The sequence below is a fragment of the Arachis ipaensis genome, chromosome B10 (assembly GCF_059453495.1).
Source record: "Arachis ipaensis isolate K30076 ecotype BB chromosome B10, ASM5945349v1, whole genome shotgun sequence".
Classification (NCBI taxonomy): domain Eukaryota; kingdom Viridiplantae; phylum Streptophyta; class Magnoliopsida; order Fabales; family Fabaceae; genus Arachis; species Arachis ipaensis.
This window is the reverse complement of record NC_142435.1, coordinates 3,058,242-3,072,132: the sequence shown is the minus strand read 5'-3', so window position 1 is coordinate 3,072,132 and position 13,891 is coordinate 3,058,242. Positions and strand designations below refer to the sequence as shown.

At 35.5% G+C, this 13,891-nt stretch overlaps 4 protein-coding genes and 1 pseudogene across 7 annotated transcripts in view; 3 read left to right on the top strand and 2 right to left on the bottom strand.

The window, feature by feature from the left end:
- LOC107621764 (fasciclin-like arabinogalactan protein 11 pseudogene) overlaps positions 1 to 13,891 on the top strand; it is a 94,629-nt pseudogene that overhangs the window by 34,859 nt on the left and 45,879 nt on the right. The gene's annotated exons all lie outside the window — the stretch shown is intronic.
- Positions 486 to 1,976, top strand: LOC107619929 (uncharacterized). Its single transcript, XM_016322159.2, has one exon. It carries the CDS (start codon positions 563 to 565, stop codon positions 1,802 to 1,804), a length of 1,242 nt encoding a protein of 413 aa, XP_016177645.2. The 5' UTR covers positions 486 to 562; the 3' UTR covers positions 1,805 to 1,976.
- On the bottom strand, positions 3,678 to 5,841 carry LOC107623925 (heat stress transcription factor A-4c). 3 transcript variants are annotated; one of them, XM_016326327.3, is made up of 3 exons: positions 5,509 to 5,841; positions 5,018 to 5,321; positions 3,678 to 4,896 (listed from the first exon to the last, which is right to left on the bottom strand). In XM_016326327.3, the coding sequence occupies exons 2-3, from the start codon at positions 5,231 to 5,233 to the stop codon at positions 3,919 to 3,921; spliced, it is 1,194 nt and encodes a 397-aa protein (XP_016181813.1). In that variant the 5' UTR covers positions 5,234 to 5,321; positions 5,509 to 5,841; the 3' UTR covers positions 3,678 to 3,918. The 3 variants fall into 3 exon arrangements, with proteins under 3 accessions (XP_016181813.1, XP_016181814.1, XP_088359490.1); XM_016326328.3 differs by having other exon boundaries at positions 5,018 to 5,266; XM_088503364.1 differs by having other exon boundaries at positions 5,018 to 5,841.
- Positions 7,354 to 10,298, top strand: LOC107619928 (uncharacterized). Its single transcript, XM_021114967.2, has 6 exons — positions 7,354 to 7,877; positions 7,961 to 8,113; positions 8,200 to 8,325; positions 8,464 to 8,508; positions 8,617 to 9,164; positions 9,363 to 10,298. The coding sequence occupies exons 1-6, from the start codon at positions 7,370 to 7,372 to the stop codon at positions 10,023 to 10,025; spliced, it is 2,043 nt and encodes a 680-aa protein (XP_020970626.1). The 5' UTR covers positions 7,354 to 7,369; the 3' UTR covers positions 10,026 to 10,298.
- On the bottom strand, positions 10,188 to 13,838 carry LOC107623254 (RING/FYVE/PHD-type zinc finger family protein). The gene is made up of 5 exons (XM_016325441.2): positions 13,472 to 13,838; positions 12,230 to 13,159; positions 11,288 to 11,488; positions 10,813 to 11,008; positions 10,188 to 10,589 (listed from the first exon to the last, which is right to left on the bottom strand). Exons 1-5 carry the CDS (start codon positions 13,583 to 13,585, stop codon positions 10,405 to 10,407), a joined length of 1,626 nt encoding a protein of 541 aa, XP_016180927.1. The 5' UTR covers positions 13,586 to 13,838; the 3' UTR covers positions 10,188 to 10,404.

The following is a 13,891-nucleotide window of genomic DNA, read 5'->3' as shown; positions in this document are numbered from 1 at the left end:
TAGAAAATACTATAAACAAAAAAAATTATTATACTTTTTATGATCTATTTTTTTATTTATTTTATTTTATTTTTATCTAATTATTTTTAACTTTTATTTTTTGAAGAAGACAATTTTGTGTGAATAATTATATTTATGAAGGTAAAAATTCACGTTTAAAATTAGTAATTAAAATTTATTAAATATATTTAATTTTTTTTTTTTACCAAAGATAGAATACTCGAACCCACAACCTCTTAATTGAGTATGGAGAGATTATGCCATTTGAGCTATTACTCATTGGCATATTTAATTATTAACCTGATATAAAGATAATTATAAAATTTTTACAGTAAAACTAGTGAAAATTTAAATGATTTAATAGATTTGATTAAATTATTATTTAATAAGTCTCAATTATCAATTTCAGGTAAAGTGATTTTTGACAGTGGAATTAATATTAAACAGTAAGAAAGCCACGTTCTTCATAACCGTCTTCTCCTTATTATTGTTACAGCTTTCTGCTCTATGTTCTTTGTATCTTTGTCTACCATCTTCTTTGCAAAAACCCTAAAGCAAGATAATGATGATGAAGTGGGGAGGAAGAAAAGCTGGTTCTTCTTCTCCTTCTGTGTCTTCTCATCACCATGCTTCTTCTTTTTCTTGGTTCTCTAAGTTAAAGCACATGAGAATCAACTCATCATCCGAGCCAACTACTACTACTCATCATGCAAACATCAAGAAGCAGAAGCCACCATACCAGAATAATACTTCTGATGCTGTTACTACTGCTTCTTCTACTGTTGCTGATGATGCTTCTTCTTCTTTATTTCACGATGAAGATAATTTTATTGACTCTTCTTCAAGTTTCCCTGCTGCTGCTAGAAGAAACAGTAGTGCTATGAAGCACACAGCAAGAGAAGGTGCTCTCATCAACAACAACAAGAACAAGTTGAAGAAGGAGAAAAAGGAGAGTGGTATTATTCAAAAGGAAGAAAGAAAATTTGTGGATGATAGGAAGGTTGAAATGGAGATGCAAGAGTACACTAGAGATGACAAGGAATATGAAAACCTAAGGAGGAGATTTGAGAGGAAAGCTCAAAAGGTTTTGCAAGAGCAACTCTTCAACTTAGAAAAAGAAAGAGGAAGAGAATCAAGAAAATTAGTACAAGAGATCAAAGATGTGGAGATGCAGTTGGATTCACCAAGAACAATATGCACACCAAGGATACATTATTCACTCCCATCTTCATCTGATTCCAAGAGTTCGAATTCTGTTAGAAGTAAGAAGAATAATGATATTTTGGAGAAGAAACTGATGATGAATCCTACTGATGAGGAGTTGAACTCGAACTTGAACTTGAAGGTGAAGACCAAGAAAAAGAAGCAACAAACAGTAGTTGATGGAAACAGCAGCAGAGAAATTATTCATCAGAGGAGGAAATCAAAGCATAGCCCCAGAATCAGAATACATTCTCCAAGGATGTCTTCTCCCAAGATTGATCAAGTTTGCAGAATAAAGGCTATAGAAGACATGAAGAAAGCAAGACTGAAGATGAAGAAAGAAAGAGAGGAGATTATTGTGCAGGAAGCACTACTCACAAAAGGGTCAGAAGATAGATTTGCTGTTATAAAATGTTCATTGGATCCAAGAAAAGATTTCAGAGACTCTATGATTGAGATGATCATTGAGAAGCAGATTAGAAACCCAGAAGAAATGGAAGAGCTTCTGGCATGTTATCTGACATTGAATGCTGATGAGTATCATGATCTCATCATTCAAGTTTTCAGGCAAGTTTGGTTTCAAATGAGCTATGGTGCTTAATTAATTACATTAAGCATGTATTCTTGTATTTAAAAGAGAGTAAGTCCTTGTTATATATTGTGTTATCATGCTTTGGTTTTACTTGATAACAATAATATTATTATGTAATAACAAAGTGTAGAATGATCTTATGAAGAATAATATATGATAATAGATATCAGAAGCAATTAAATTGCATTCTCTTATTGGGACTCAAATGGTGCCATTGGATCACCTGAATCATGCTGCAAAGTAGTGCAAGCTGGCTTCTGCTCAGCAGCTTAATATTTTGAGTTACACCTTTGACAAATACATATTTAATATTGATATAATGAGCAGAACTAACTCCGTGATCATGTGTAATAATAATGTGATTTTTCTTGTCACAGTAATACTTTGCATGAGGTGGAAGCAAAAATAGGGAAAAAGTTAGATAGGCACATGGTATAGCTTTCTTATAAAATATAGCATATATTATTTTCATTTACCTTATTTTCAGAGTTTGTTTAAGATGATATCCACAGATAAATAATACAAAATTATTATGTTATAATTAATCAATCTAATTGTAGAATGCATTATTTGCCTTTTGGGACCAATAAAGAACCAAAGTCACGAGATTTATCACTTATAATGACACCACCATGGTCAGAGTCCAAGGTCTTGTGTCTTTGACGGGTCATCACTCACTAACATCTATTATTTAATTTGACAATTAAGAGAAAATTAACCATGGGATATGTTGGTTGAGAACCAAGTTTTACAAACGAAAATTGCTTTGATTTTCTCATTTACTTACAAGTTACAACACCCGCCAAATCAAATCAAATCAAATTAAAAGAGAAATAATAAAATAAAAAAAAATAAAAAATTCTTCCCTTATACCAAGAAAAGAAAAAGTTCTTCTATTTTGCAATATTTTTATAAGATCACATCCTCAATCTTTCAATCTTTCTTTCTGCAGATACTTGGTCAAAGAATTATCTCAGATTCCATTTGACCCCAAGTTCAATAGTAGCCACTTAGAATAGTCAAAGGCATATATGCTCATAATAGTGTAGTCAATAAAGACTGAAATTATTTAACTACCATTGGATTAGTAAATTCTATTGTATGATAGATTGGTAAATCCTACTTAGTTACTGATCTATAGGTGGTTAATCTCTTACTATCTCACGTTACATAAAAAAATCAAAGAAAAAGCAGAGACAAATCTGTTAAAATGACTGTTTGTGAACAGAAAAGAGACTGTAAAAATGTAAAATGCAGAATCAGGTTGCATCCAAACAGTTTCAATGCATGCAAGCAAGTTCCCAGTTTCCACAGCATCTTCTAAGACATTCCAACATATTTTAATAACCCAAGCAGAAGAAATGTAATAAAACTAGAAACTAGAAAGTGATTTCACATCATGGTAGAACATGCCATGTCTTGCATCCTGTACTCATCTGTGGTTGCCTTGCCTTACATATAGCTTTCTGTAATGTCACAGCACTACAGTTTGATTGCAATTTAACAACATATAATATAATATCTTGTATTTCCCAATATGAACAAATCCTATTTTGAATGTAACACCTTCAAGTCTCAATAAATTCATTATTATTATTCAACAATTCTTTCTCTTATTAGCAAACAATTCAGTGCAGGCATCCAAACTATTAAAAAAAAAAAATACTGACTTCAGAGGGGAATCATAATTTAGAGTCAAGTCCATCAAATGTGCATTATACAAATGCCATTATAGATCAGTTTCAATTATCAATTCCAGGACCTATCCCTGTGAGGCATCTGAAATCCTAGATCGAAAACAAATATTCACACTTGATATTAAGTATCTCTCTGCAGCACATAAATTATGGGTCAAAAAGGGTGGGGGAAAAAATAACAACACTTAGGGATGCAAATCACGCTTTGGTACTGGTTTGGCATAGTAGAAATTGAAGAGAATGGCAAGCAGTAAAATAATAATTTACTAAGTTCTACAATGGACAAAACATCCAACCTAAGATATTGAACATGTATCTATAGCAGATTGTATCATGCTTACCTACAATTATTACATCTAATTCTGGGGGCAACAGCATCACAAGATAGAAAGAACGATCAATTTCCACAATGTTTTATCAGCTTAACTAAGAATGACCCATCTGTTCTGGAAGATTATTTACATTCCTCATGTTCCACCAAAATTTGCCATGTGCACTAGGCTTTCCTTCATTCTTTTTGTTGTCCAAATCCATTCTTTCTGATTGTGCCTCTTGCAGTTCTGTTGAACCAGGATTCTCTGTCAAGAATTGTTCCCAGAATTTGTCGTTAACACCAGTAGCTGCAGGGGTAGTTCCAACAGGTTGTTCCTTCAATGCAACAGTATCAGAAGGTAAAGCTGGCTCAGAATTCATGTCTATCCCGGATGACTTAGGCTGAACTTCATCATCGAGTTGCACACTAGATACCGCTGGACTATCTGGACAACTTGTGGATTCATCAACATCCAAGTTTGAATGACTTTGAACAATGGTTTCATTCACATCTTGTGCAATATATTCCCAAAATACCAGGGTTGACTCGAGCTGATTCATTCGTTCTATGCATGATGTGACGAAGCCACTACTCTCTGCATTTTCACTAGGTAACACTTGGGATATTTCCATAGGATCTTCAATGCTAGCTTCATCAGTAAAGTGACTGCTGCCTTTTGGCAACCTTCGTTTTCTTTCCATGTTTTCTGTCAGTGTCAACAGATTTAATGCAGCCCCAGGTTTATGCAGCACTTGAGAAATAGAAGAAATCATATTCTGTTGCCTCTTTTCCATTGTTTCCAAACGCTCCTTTGTGCAATCTATTTTTAACTTGAAAATTTCCCACTCTTGTTCTTGTCTCTGTAACTCCAGAATCTGTTCTTGTTTATCATGCTTAAGCTTTTCAATGTCATCTTTCAGACTCTTCCGTTCTGACTCGGTTAGCGGAATAGCCACTTGTCCATGTAGAGTCTGCAAAGAATGGCTATGAACCGGTTTGCGCCTATGAATATTCTTCATAAGATTTGGTTGACCTCTTACAAAATCATCATTGGAAAATTCCCATTGTTCAGGGTCAATCTTCTTAAAGCCCTGATCATACAGAAGCCATAATACAGTTCAAGCAATCAATATAAGAATGAGGAACAACAACGATACAAAATCTACTTATCAAATCCAATTGAACTAGACTAGAGGATTGAATTTTTCTTACATAAGTGTTGAGCTGTCTGATAAAGCTTGAGAAGTTATTGTGCTTAAAGAATTTTGGTAACAAGACCCTTGCAAACTCTGGTGGATTCCAAACAACAAAACTCCTGCTGCTGTCACTCCATGAAACAATGGAATTGGTGGAAGGATCATCCACCATCTCATATGTCTTTGTGAGAAATGGAGGTAAGGAACTTGAACTTCCCTGAACTTCATCCATCAGGCCCAAGCACCAAGCCCCAGTTACGCAAATCTAAAAAACAACCGAATCCTCAAACACCCTCTTCCTCAATTCACAATTCTCGAATCTAACACACACACAAGAATTAATAATTAAAAAAAAAATCCTTTTTTTTCCCTCCCCCCTTTTGTTTCTAGCTAGGTTGTATGAAATCCTAATAAATGTCAATGAATCACAACCAAACAGAGGATTCAGTTTTTCGCAATTCAATTCAATAATCGCTTTCTTCAAGCAAATAAAGCTCATACGCTTACCTGCACTGTACCAGCTGGCGATGAATTACAACCCAAAAGGTGAAAAGGTGAAACCTTTTACAGATTCAAATGCTCAAACACACCAAAGCTGAAAGTGGGTATAAGCAAAACCCACCCATAGTTACAGGGAAAAAATTTTAAATATATTTAAAAAAGAAAAGAGAAAAACTTTTTGTCAGCTTAACGTTCTTCAATCCAAAAATGCACTCTTCATGTTTATCACAGAGTTTAGCTAAAAATCTAAAAGGATTCCGACCCCTTTTTTTTTAACCAATAGTGTCAACGGTGGAATTATTTGTCATTTGTAGAACTTTTTAGAAATAAAATAAGCTTGCTGTTCAAGAAACAATAATTGGGGATATAATGTCCATTGAAAATAAAATATTGAAACCTTACTTAAATAATAAAGATAATATTTATTTTACAGAGATAGTTAATTTAATAATTAACTTTAAAACTGCATAACATAATTTTAAAAATAACTCAATTACCGTTTTAAAAGAAAGAAAGAAAATTGTAGAAAAAATAAAATAATTTATTTCATGTTAAATTGGGATTCATATTAGCAAAAAGGAAATTTAATTTTTTTTTCTTATTTTTCACTTTATTTTTCCTTTTGGTACGACATATTTATTGTGGTTGATTTAGTTGGAATTGGAATATGGAAATCTAAAACATATCTTTTTTTTTTTTTTTTGGAGAAAACAACATTTAAGAGCTTAGAAATTTTATAAACAGTACTTTTGACTATTTGACCTTAGAAATTTCATTGTTTTGAGCTTATGTACATAAGAAATTATTTTAACATAATCTTCCAATGAGTAAGCAAATCAGCAAATGTGATCATTATACTTCATCTGATTATCTGAACATATATAACCAAAAAGAAATAAGAAACAACCATTCTTACATTCTTCAACCTATTATAGTATCTTTGCTGTGCTAAAAGCCTAAAACAAAAAAGCATTTCTGTTCTATTTGCTAATTCATTCAATACCTATATATGACTACACTTCTCCATAAGTTTATTCCATTTAAGCCATTGAAGCATACAAGCAGCAACCAAAGATTGTGATAACAAAAAATAAGAAAGGGTAGTTGCATGATAGAAACAATTGATGCTGTCAAGTATCTTCTCACACTTTACAATATGATCTCTGAAAACACATAAAATAGCAACATAGAAAATTCACATGGAAATTAGCATCAATAGAAGTCTCACAAAATTAATTTCTTAGAAGAATTTTCATTTTTTAATCTGAAGGCTGGAATACCTTACTACAAATCACAGTTGATTAATATTTTAAGCAAGAGGGACAGCATATATATTGTGATAACAGTGGCCAGTGCTTCCTTGTTATCAAAATGAGATATGTTTCTCATTGCAGACATTTGTAGATGTAACATTATTTAAAGAGTAATATACGAGATGGTGTTAAGGGATGCACTATGGATAAAATTTTGGAACAAGTCTCACGTTATGTCTTGGTTCGTGAAATGTGCATGTTTCACAAGTCACAACATAAGATATTAATCCTCCACACAATATGCTGGGATAGATTCTCTTTTCCGATGCAATTTTCTTTCAAATCATATAGATTTGAAGGATGATAGAAGAATATGAATTAGTAGAACCTTCAAAATGGGATAAATCACAAGCACTCATGTTCCAAAGCAAAAGCAAATCTCTAACTTTAATTATTCTCTTGCTTATATACTATACACACATACACTTTATAAATTAATTAAGCAAGGCATATGCTGATATGCTCAAACACATTGCTCATTTCTGATTCTTTTTCCACAAATATATAATAATTAACACATTGGGAAGCTAGTGAGTGAGGGAAAGAAAGAGAGGATGACAGGATCAATAGAGAAGATGAAGAAGGCATATATATTGGCAAAGAGATATGAATGGGAAGAGTTTGGAAAATTCTTCAGGGAAAACAAGGAGCTATTGGACAAGGAAATTGATCTGCACAAGAGCACTGCATTCCACTATGCTGCACACTGCGGGATGCCAAGCATGTACAAGGAGATGCTAGAGATGGTGGATGATCCAATAGGAATCCAACACGTGCTGAGGTTGCAGGATGACATGGGGAACACGCCGCTTCACGAGGTGGCCTTTGTCGGAGAGGTGGAGATGACTGACCACATACTAAAGTACAATGATGATAGTGAACAGTTTGAATCCTTGCTGTTCATGAAGAACAACCTTGGTGAGACCCCTGTTTATAGAGCTGCTGCACTTGGCAAGACCAAGTTGCTTCAACACTTTGTTTTGAACATTGACTTAAGCCCACATTTTCACCGAAATGATAGTATGTCCATTCTTCACACTGCTGTTATTGACCAATTCTTTGGTATATCTTTCTCTCCTCAACTTCGTTTAGGAATGTGCACCATGCATGCAACAATGTCCAACTACTGTTGATTTCAATTGCAGGCACCGCTTTATGGCTATTGAAAAGGTATGGGAACCAGCTCGCTGATCTTAAGGACGACAATGGACTAACAACTCTTCAATTGCTAGCAACAATGCCTTCTACATTTAGGAGTCAAACCCAGATGGGAGCCTTCAAAAATTTCATATATGCTAGTAAGTCTCTAACAACTTCAATCCATCTAGAATTTCAATAACAAGCATGCATGTTTCACTGATAGATTCAATATTGTGACTCCTAGTGCTTCCTAAGTATCAAGATTATCAATTCTATCAAGATGAGGAATCTATTAAGAGAAGGGAAGACTTAGAAAGTGGTGAGAAAGGCATAAATCAATGGTCTCACCCATACCAACGGAATCACTCAGGTATCTATTTCACTCTACACTGTATTTTATGCACAACCAAAGAACACAAATATGGATTATTAAGTTGTGCACATTCTAGATACATGGATACATCTAATCTAACCATGTTACATGTCATTATGTCAATCAAATTTACAGCTTTCTTTTGGTTGTGGTATTCTATGTGGAAGGCTATGGCCAAAGGTAGTGCAAACTATCATGATTCTCGCAAATGCTAAATATTTTCTCTTTAGTCTGTTTTGACATTCATAATCTCTTCCAATGCTACTTCCATGTTCTGTTCTTGTTCAGAATGGAAGGGGATTGAAAAACTTTGGAGGAAAAAAGAAATGCACAAGTTAGCAGAGGAACTTGTTCGCTTATTAGCAGAGAAAGACAAATCATGGCAACAGACCTCTATTGCAACAGACAGGACAGTTTCCATAGGGAGCGCAGGTTCTTTCAAAAACGAACGAAAAGGAAAAGAGAAAAAAGATCAAGCATCCGAAAAACAAGAAGAGAAATCAAAGGATCAGCAAAAGCATGCTGAGAAACCTGCTTATACTCCATTGCTTATGGCTGCTTGCAATGGAATCATGGAGATAGTGGAAGTAATAATTCGTTTTCATCCTCAGTCAATCGAGCACGTTAGTGACGACGAGCAGAATATATTGTACATGGCTGTTAAACACCGGCAACTGGAGGTTTACAGGCTGTTGAAGAAACTGAAGATGGTGAGAAGGCTTGCAGGGAAAATAGACAAGTTAGGGAACACTGTCCTACATTACACTGCAGAGTTTCAAGGGGGACACCAACCTGGCTATGCTCTCCAATTACAAGAGGAGTTACATTGGTTTGAAGTAAGTACCTTTTTGAGACTCTTTACGAATACAACCATTATTTGATATTATCAAACACATCACTGAAGAAAAAATTATTTGAGTGGCAGAGTAAGCACTAATTAGTGAGAGACTTAGAGTGAATTAAGTGTTTACATGGGTTCTGTTCTCCTTAAAACTAGAGAGTTTGTAATATTTTTCTTTGTATGCTCAAAACAGCGCATAGAAAAGAGGCTGCCTTACCATTACACCATCCACTACAACAAGGAGGATAACAAAACCGCAAAGCAACTTTTCCAGGAAAAGCATAACGACCTGTTGAGGGAGGCTCGCAATTGGATAAAAGAAACAGCTCAGTCATGCTCTGCGGTGGCTGTCCTTGTGGCCACCGTGGTGTTCGCAGCAGCCTACACTGTCCCCGGAGGGACAGACGACAATGGCCTCCCTAGGTTCCTCCATCACCCCATTTTCTTGGTGTTCACAATCATGGATGTTGTGTCTCTGGCAAGCTCATTGGCTTCGGTTGTTATGTTCCTCTCAATCCTCACATCTCCCTGTGAGATGTGGGATTTCCGGAGCTCTCTGCCGCGAAAACTAATGGCAGGTTTCGCCTTCTTGTTCTTCTCAATGGCGACAACAATGATGTCATTCAGTGCAACTGTTCTTATCAACATCAAGTTGGAGAAGAACAAATGGACTTCAACATTGACTTACAGTGCAGCTTTCTTCCCTGTTAGCATATTTGCAATGATGCAATTCCCTTTGTATGTTGCCATGAGAGGATGTCTTAGGAGCACCCTCAAGAGGCTTAAGAAGATCACTCCTCGCTACATCCGCAATCTCCTCAAAAGGAGTAAGAGAAAGAAAATATGGGATATTTGAATTGGATAGATTAATATAAGATGCAAGAACATATGTAACATATGTTTCATTGGAGAGTAGAAATATATTGTCATTATATAGTGTTCACTCTTCTTTTTTTATTTTTAATCATAATTATTTTGATTGTTTGCTTAGGGTATATTAAAAAATTTTCAAGATGGAGAGAGGGAACAATAGTCCACTGGATAAATTAACCTCAACAAAGGTCCACACAATATTTACACGTTTCATGTATTTACATGACAAATAATGACACAAGGACCCTTTACACACTAGAGTGATTTTGCAGCTGTACAAATTATGGAAAATCCAATAATCCTTTCATCAATGACACTGTCCAAAAAGATTAAGGTATGAAATGCAATGTTGAGACATTCGATTAATCATTAATTTTCGAATACAAATCTGCAAGAGCACGGTAGAGAATAGCAGCAGCAGGTGGTCTAGGCAACGAGCCAAGTAATATATCTGTTGCAGTTATGGACTGGCTGCCATAGAATCGCGAATTTTCTTGTGCACGGGTACTCACAATACTGCTTTCAAGTGAACATCCAACAAATGCGCCTGCAAGCAAAGCAATATAGTTATCAAACACTTAGCATTGGCATCTCTTCCGCTGCTAAATGTGGTACTAAGATTGTTTAAACCCTACCTAGACTATCAAATTTAACATCTTGTAAATACAAGTTCAGTCGAAGTATATGAAGTTCTATTCTGAATTTCAGAGTTAAAAACATGAAGGTTTCCAATAGTATATGATCATAAATAACCGAAATAAGACATATACCTTTACTGCAGCTGTAGGTATAACAAGCCGCATAGCCACCATCACCAGCGCGAACATCAGCTTCAGCTGACCTTCCAACAATGCCAAATGCAGCACTCAAACCAGCTCCAAGAGAAACATGCGCATTACCACTAAATGTCTTGACAGCTTCCGTTGTTCTCAGAACAATAATGAAGTCGGTTAACTCTCCTCCAGCCTACATTTAGGGGGGTTACACAATTAAACGGGTATCAGTAAGTAAATTCTTCAGGCATGCTCCATATATATGGAGCAGAAAATCAAAATCTGTGCTACTTTAGAGGCTAGGAATGAATTTTAATTTGGTAAGCGTTCATTCAACAAAATAAAATTGGGCAACAGTATGTAGTATGTACATCAACAGTAATGGGTTCTTCATTGATTCGTCATTATAAGCAAAGCAATAACTAATTAGACTGTTAACGACATAGCTATTGTTACAGATTAGACACTTCACCTGAGCTCCCCAACCCACACCAAATGTGGAAATAGCAGATGGTGGGGACCATGAACCATCTTCCCTAAGCGCAAGCACAAGTCCTGTTCCAATATTATATGTAACCATCATTCCTACTTTGACCACAGTGATAATTGCAAGGCCTTTTGCTTGCCTTAGAATGAACTCTGGGATTGATTTCTCAGGCTTCAAAGAACCTATCTGCAAACGTGAAATTCTTCATTAAGTAACACATAATGACATGACATGATGATAAAAATAGTATCACCAAGAGCTTAAAATTTAAAGCTTCAAAAACATAAAATGACGATAACATTGAGCTATATACATAGTCGTCCAACCTAACATCTTCCTAAATATGCAATCAGGCTGAGACAGAGATTTGCAATTTTTCTTTGAGAATAGCACCATATATGATCAAATAGTCTGGGAGCTGGGCTAACTATAACTTTCAACTGTCACCAAATGCTAACAAAGAAACTCTGGCCCACCGGTATGCAAGATTAGCCTTATTCCTTTAACCTATGCCATCCATCACTAATTTAATTAAAGCAACACTACAACAGATCCGGTTGTTCAGTGTGAAATTAAGAAGAATACAGTTTCTAGAAACTAAGAATCTTACAAAGAGAGGCAATGACTATTTTAAAATGCTTGTCTTACTCTTATTCAGATCAACATTGAAGAAAGTTCATTATAGACATAAACCCCATAATAATAGGCATGCATTATATAGGATAATGATATTGCCAATCCTATTTTTGATACTGTCACTCTACACATGATTTGTTTGCATTGTAAGTTAGCATGAACTTGTTAAAAAAAAGGAGTGTATTATCAAAATAGGAGTGGCATTATCCATTCCCCATTATTAATGGTTTCTGCTTCTGGAGGGAAATCAGGGGGAAAAAGGTTGAAAAAAATGATGTAATTTGCACCAACCTGATTGTAAGCTTTGATAGTGTTCGTTGCTTTGTAAATTTCATACTCCATGGACCGTGCCCAAGGAAAGTTAACCCATGATCGTAAAGTGCTGAGGTCTGTCAAGTCATGGGTTGGTAACTGAGCAGCATTACTTACATGATCCATCAAATAAGGCTGTACAGACTCGAGTCGAACACAGCAAACATCACAGACTCTTTGGGGGTCAGAAACTCGGAACTTTGATGGCAACAAGCTCCGTCCTTTGGAACATTCACCACAAAATATTCCTCCACAAAACCGGCAGTGATGTCGGGTGCACATGATGGGATGGAACCTCACGCCACACAACATACAAGAAGCAGCAGCACTATCTGCCAACCACTTTGGGGGCTCTGCTTCAAGTAATTCCTTCACGTTACCAAAGTTGGCCTCTGTAAGAGTTTGTGCCATCTCTCTCCAACATTGTTCAAGTACATTGTTGGATATCCACGAAAAGCTACATGTCTGAAGATCTCCTGATGCTAAAGAATTCACTTTTCCCCTAGCTGCAAGTAACATTTCTGCTAGAACATCCCACATAGTCAATTCTCTTTCTTCTCCAAGGCATTGATTCCATCCCATGTCATCATCAGGAAAGTAGCCACCATTTGAGTGAAAACCCTTGGCCCACTCTTTGTGCTCATCTTCCAACATAGGAGGAACGGAAACCGGGATCCAAACACCAGTATCTTCGCACAGTGGAGTGTCATAATAGAAGAACTTTCCACGTTTCTGAAAATTACCCGATGAAGGTTCATTTTCGTCTTTACTTTTCTCCAAAGTTTTCTCATATAATTTAGGATATAATCTGGATGAATTCATGCTATCACCTTCAATGCCAGATGGGGAAAAAGAGTCGTAATACTCTTTGTTAACATGATTTGTCCTATTACCATCCACCTCATCATCCTGTAATCATGATAAAATCAAAACAAATAAACAACATAAATAAACCAGTTTTAAGAAGAAGAAAAAATTCAATATAAACTATAATCATTTAAAAAATTGAAACCTAATTAAATGTTTTCAATGATCCATGATTTCCTAGTTTAAATGCAATCCCAGCATACCGAATTAAATCATTACAAAGACAATCAAAGTCGAATCCCACAAATAAATAACAGAGTCAAAACAACGCAAAATCCACAAATTACGAAAATTTCCAGTTCACCAAACAGTACCTTGTGCATATCAATCAGGAGTAAGAAGGAGAACACTTACCTTAAAAGAATTGGAATTGGATATCTGGTCACTAACTGAAAAACCCGACACCCTTTTAGATAAAGTTTCTACATCCTCAACCTGATTCTTAGAATCCAAATCGTTGCCCTCCATTGATACAGCTAGAACAGGACCAAACTAGGGCATATACATGTTATCGGCCAGAAAAAAAATGAATTGAAAATTTCAATTTCGTGTCAAAAGAACGAAACTTCGATAATAGAAACGAAAAGGGTTTCCGATAGAACTCGAATTAGAGCTCTCCTCTAATGGAGTATTATCATAGAGAATTTGCCCGGGGGTTTACGATACCTTTTGCTTGCGTTTTCAATCTTTCTTTCCCAATTCTAATTTTAGTTTTCTTTCTGTTTATTTTATTTTTCGCGTAGCAATTAGAATGGAACAAGCAAAACGACGCCG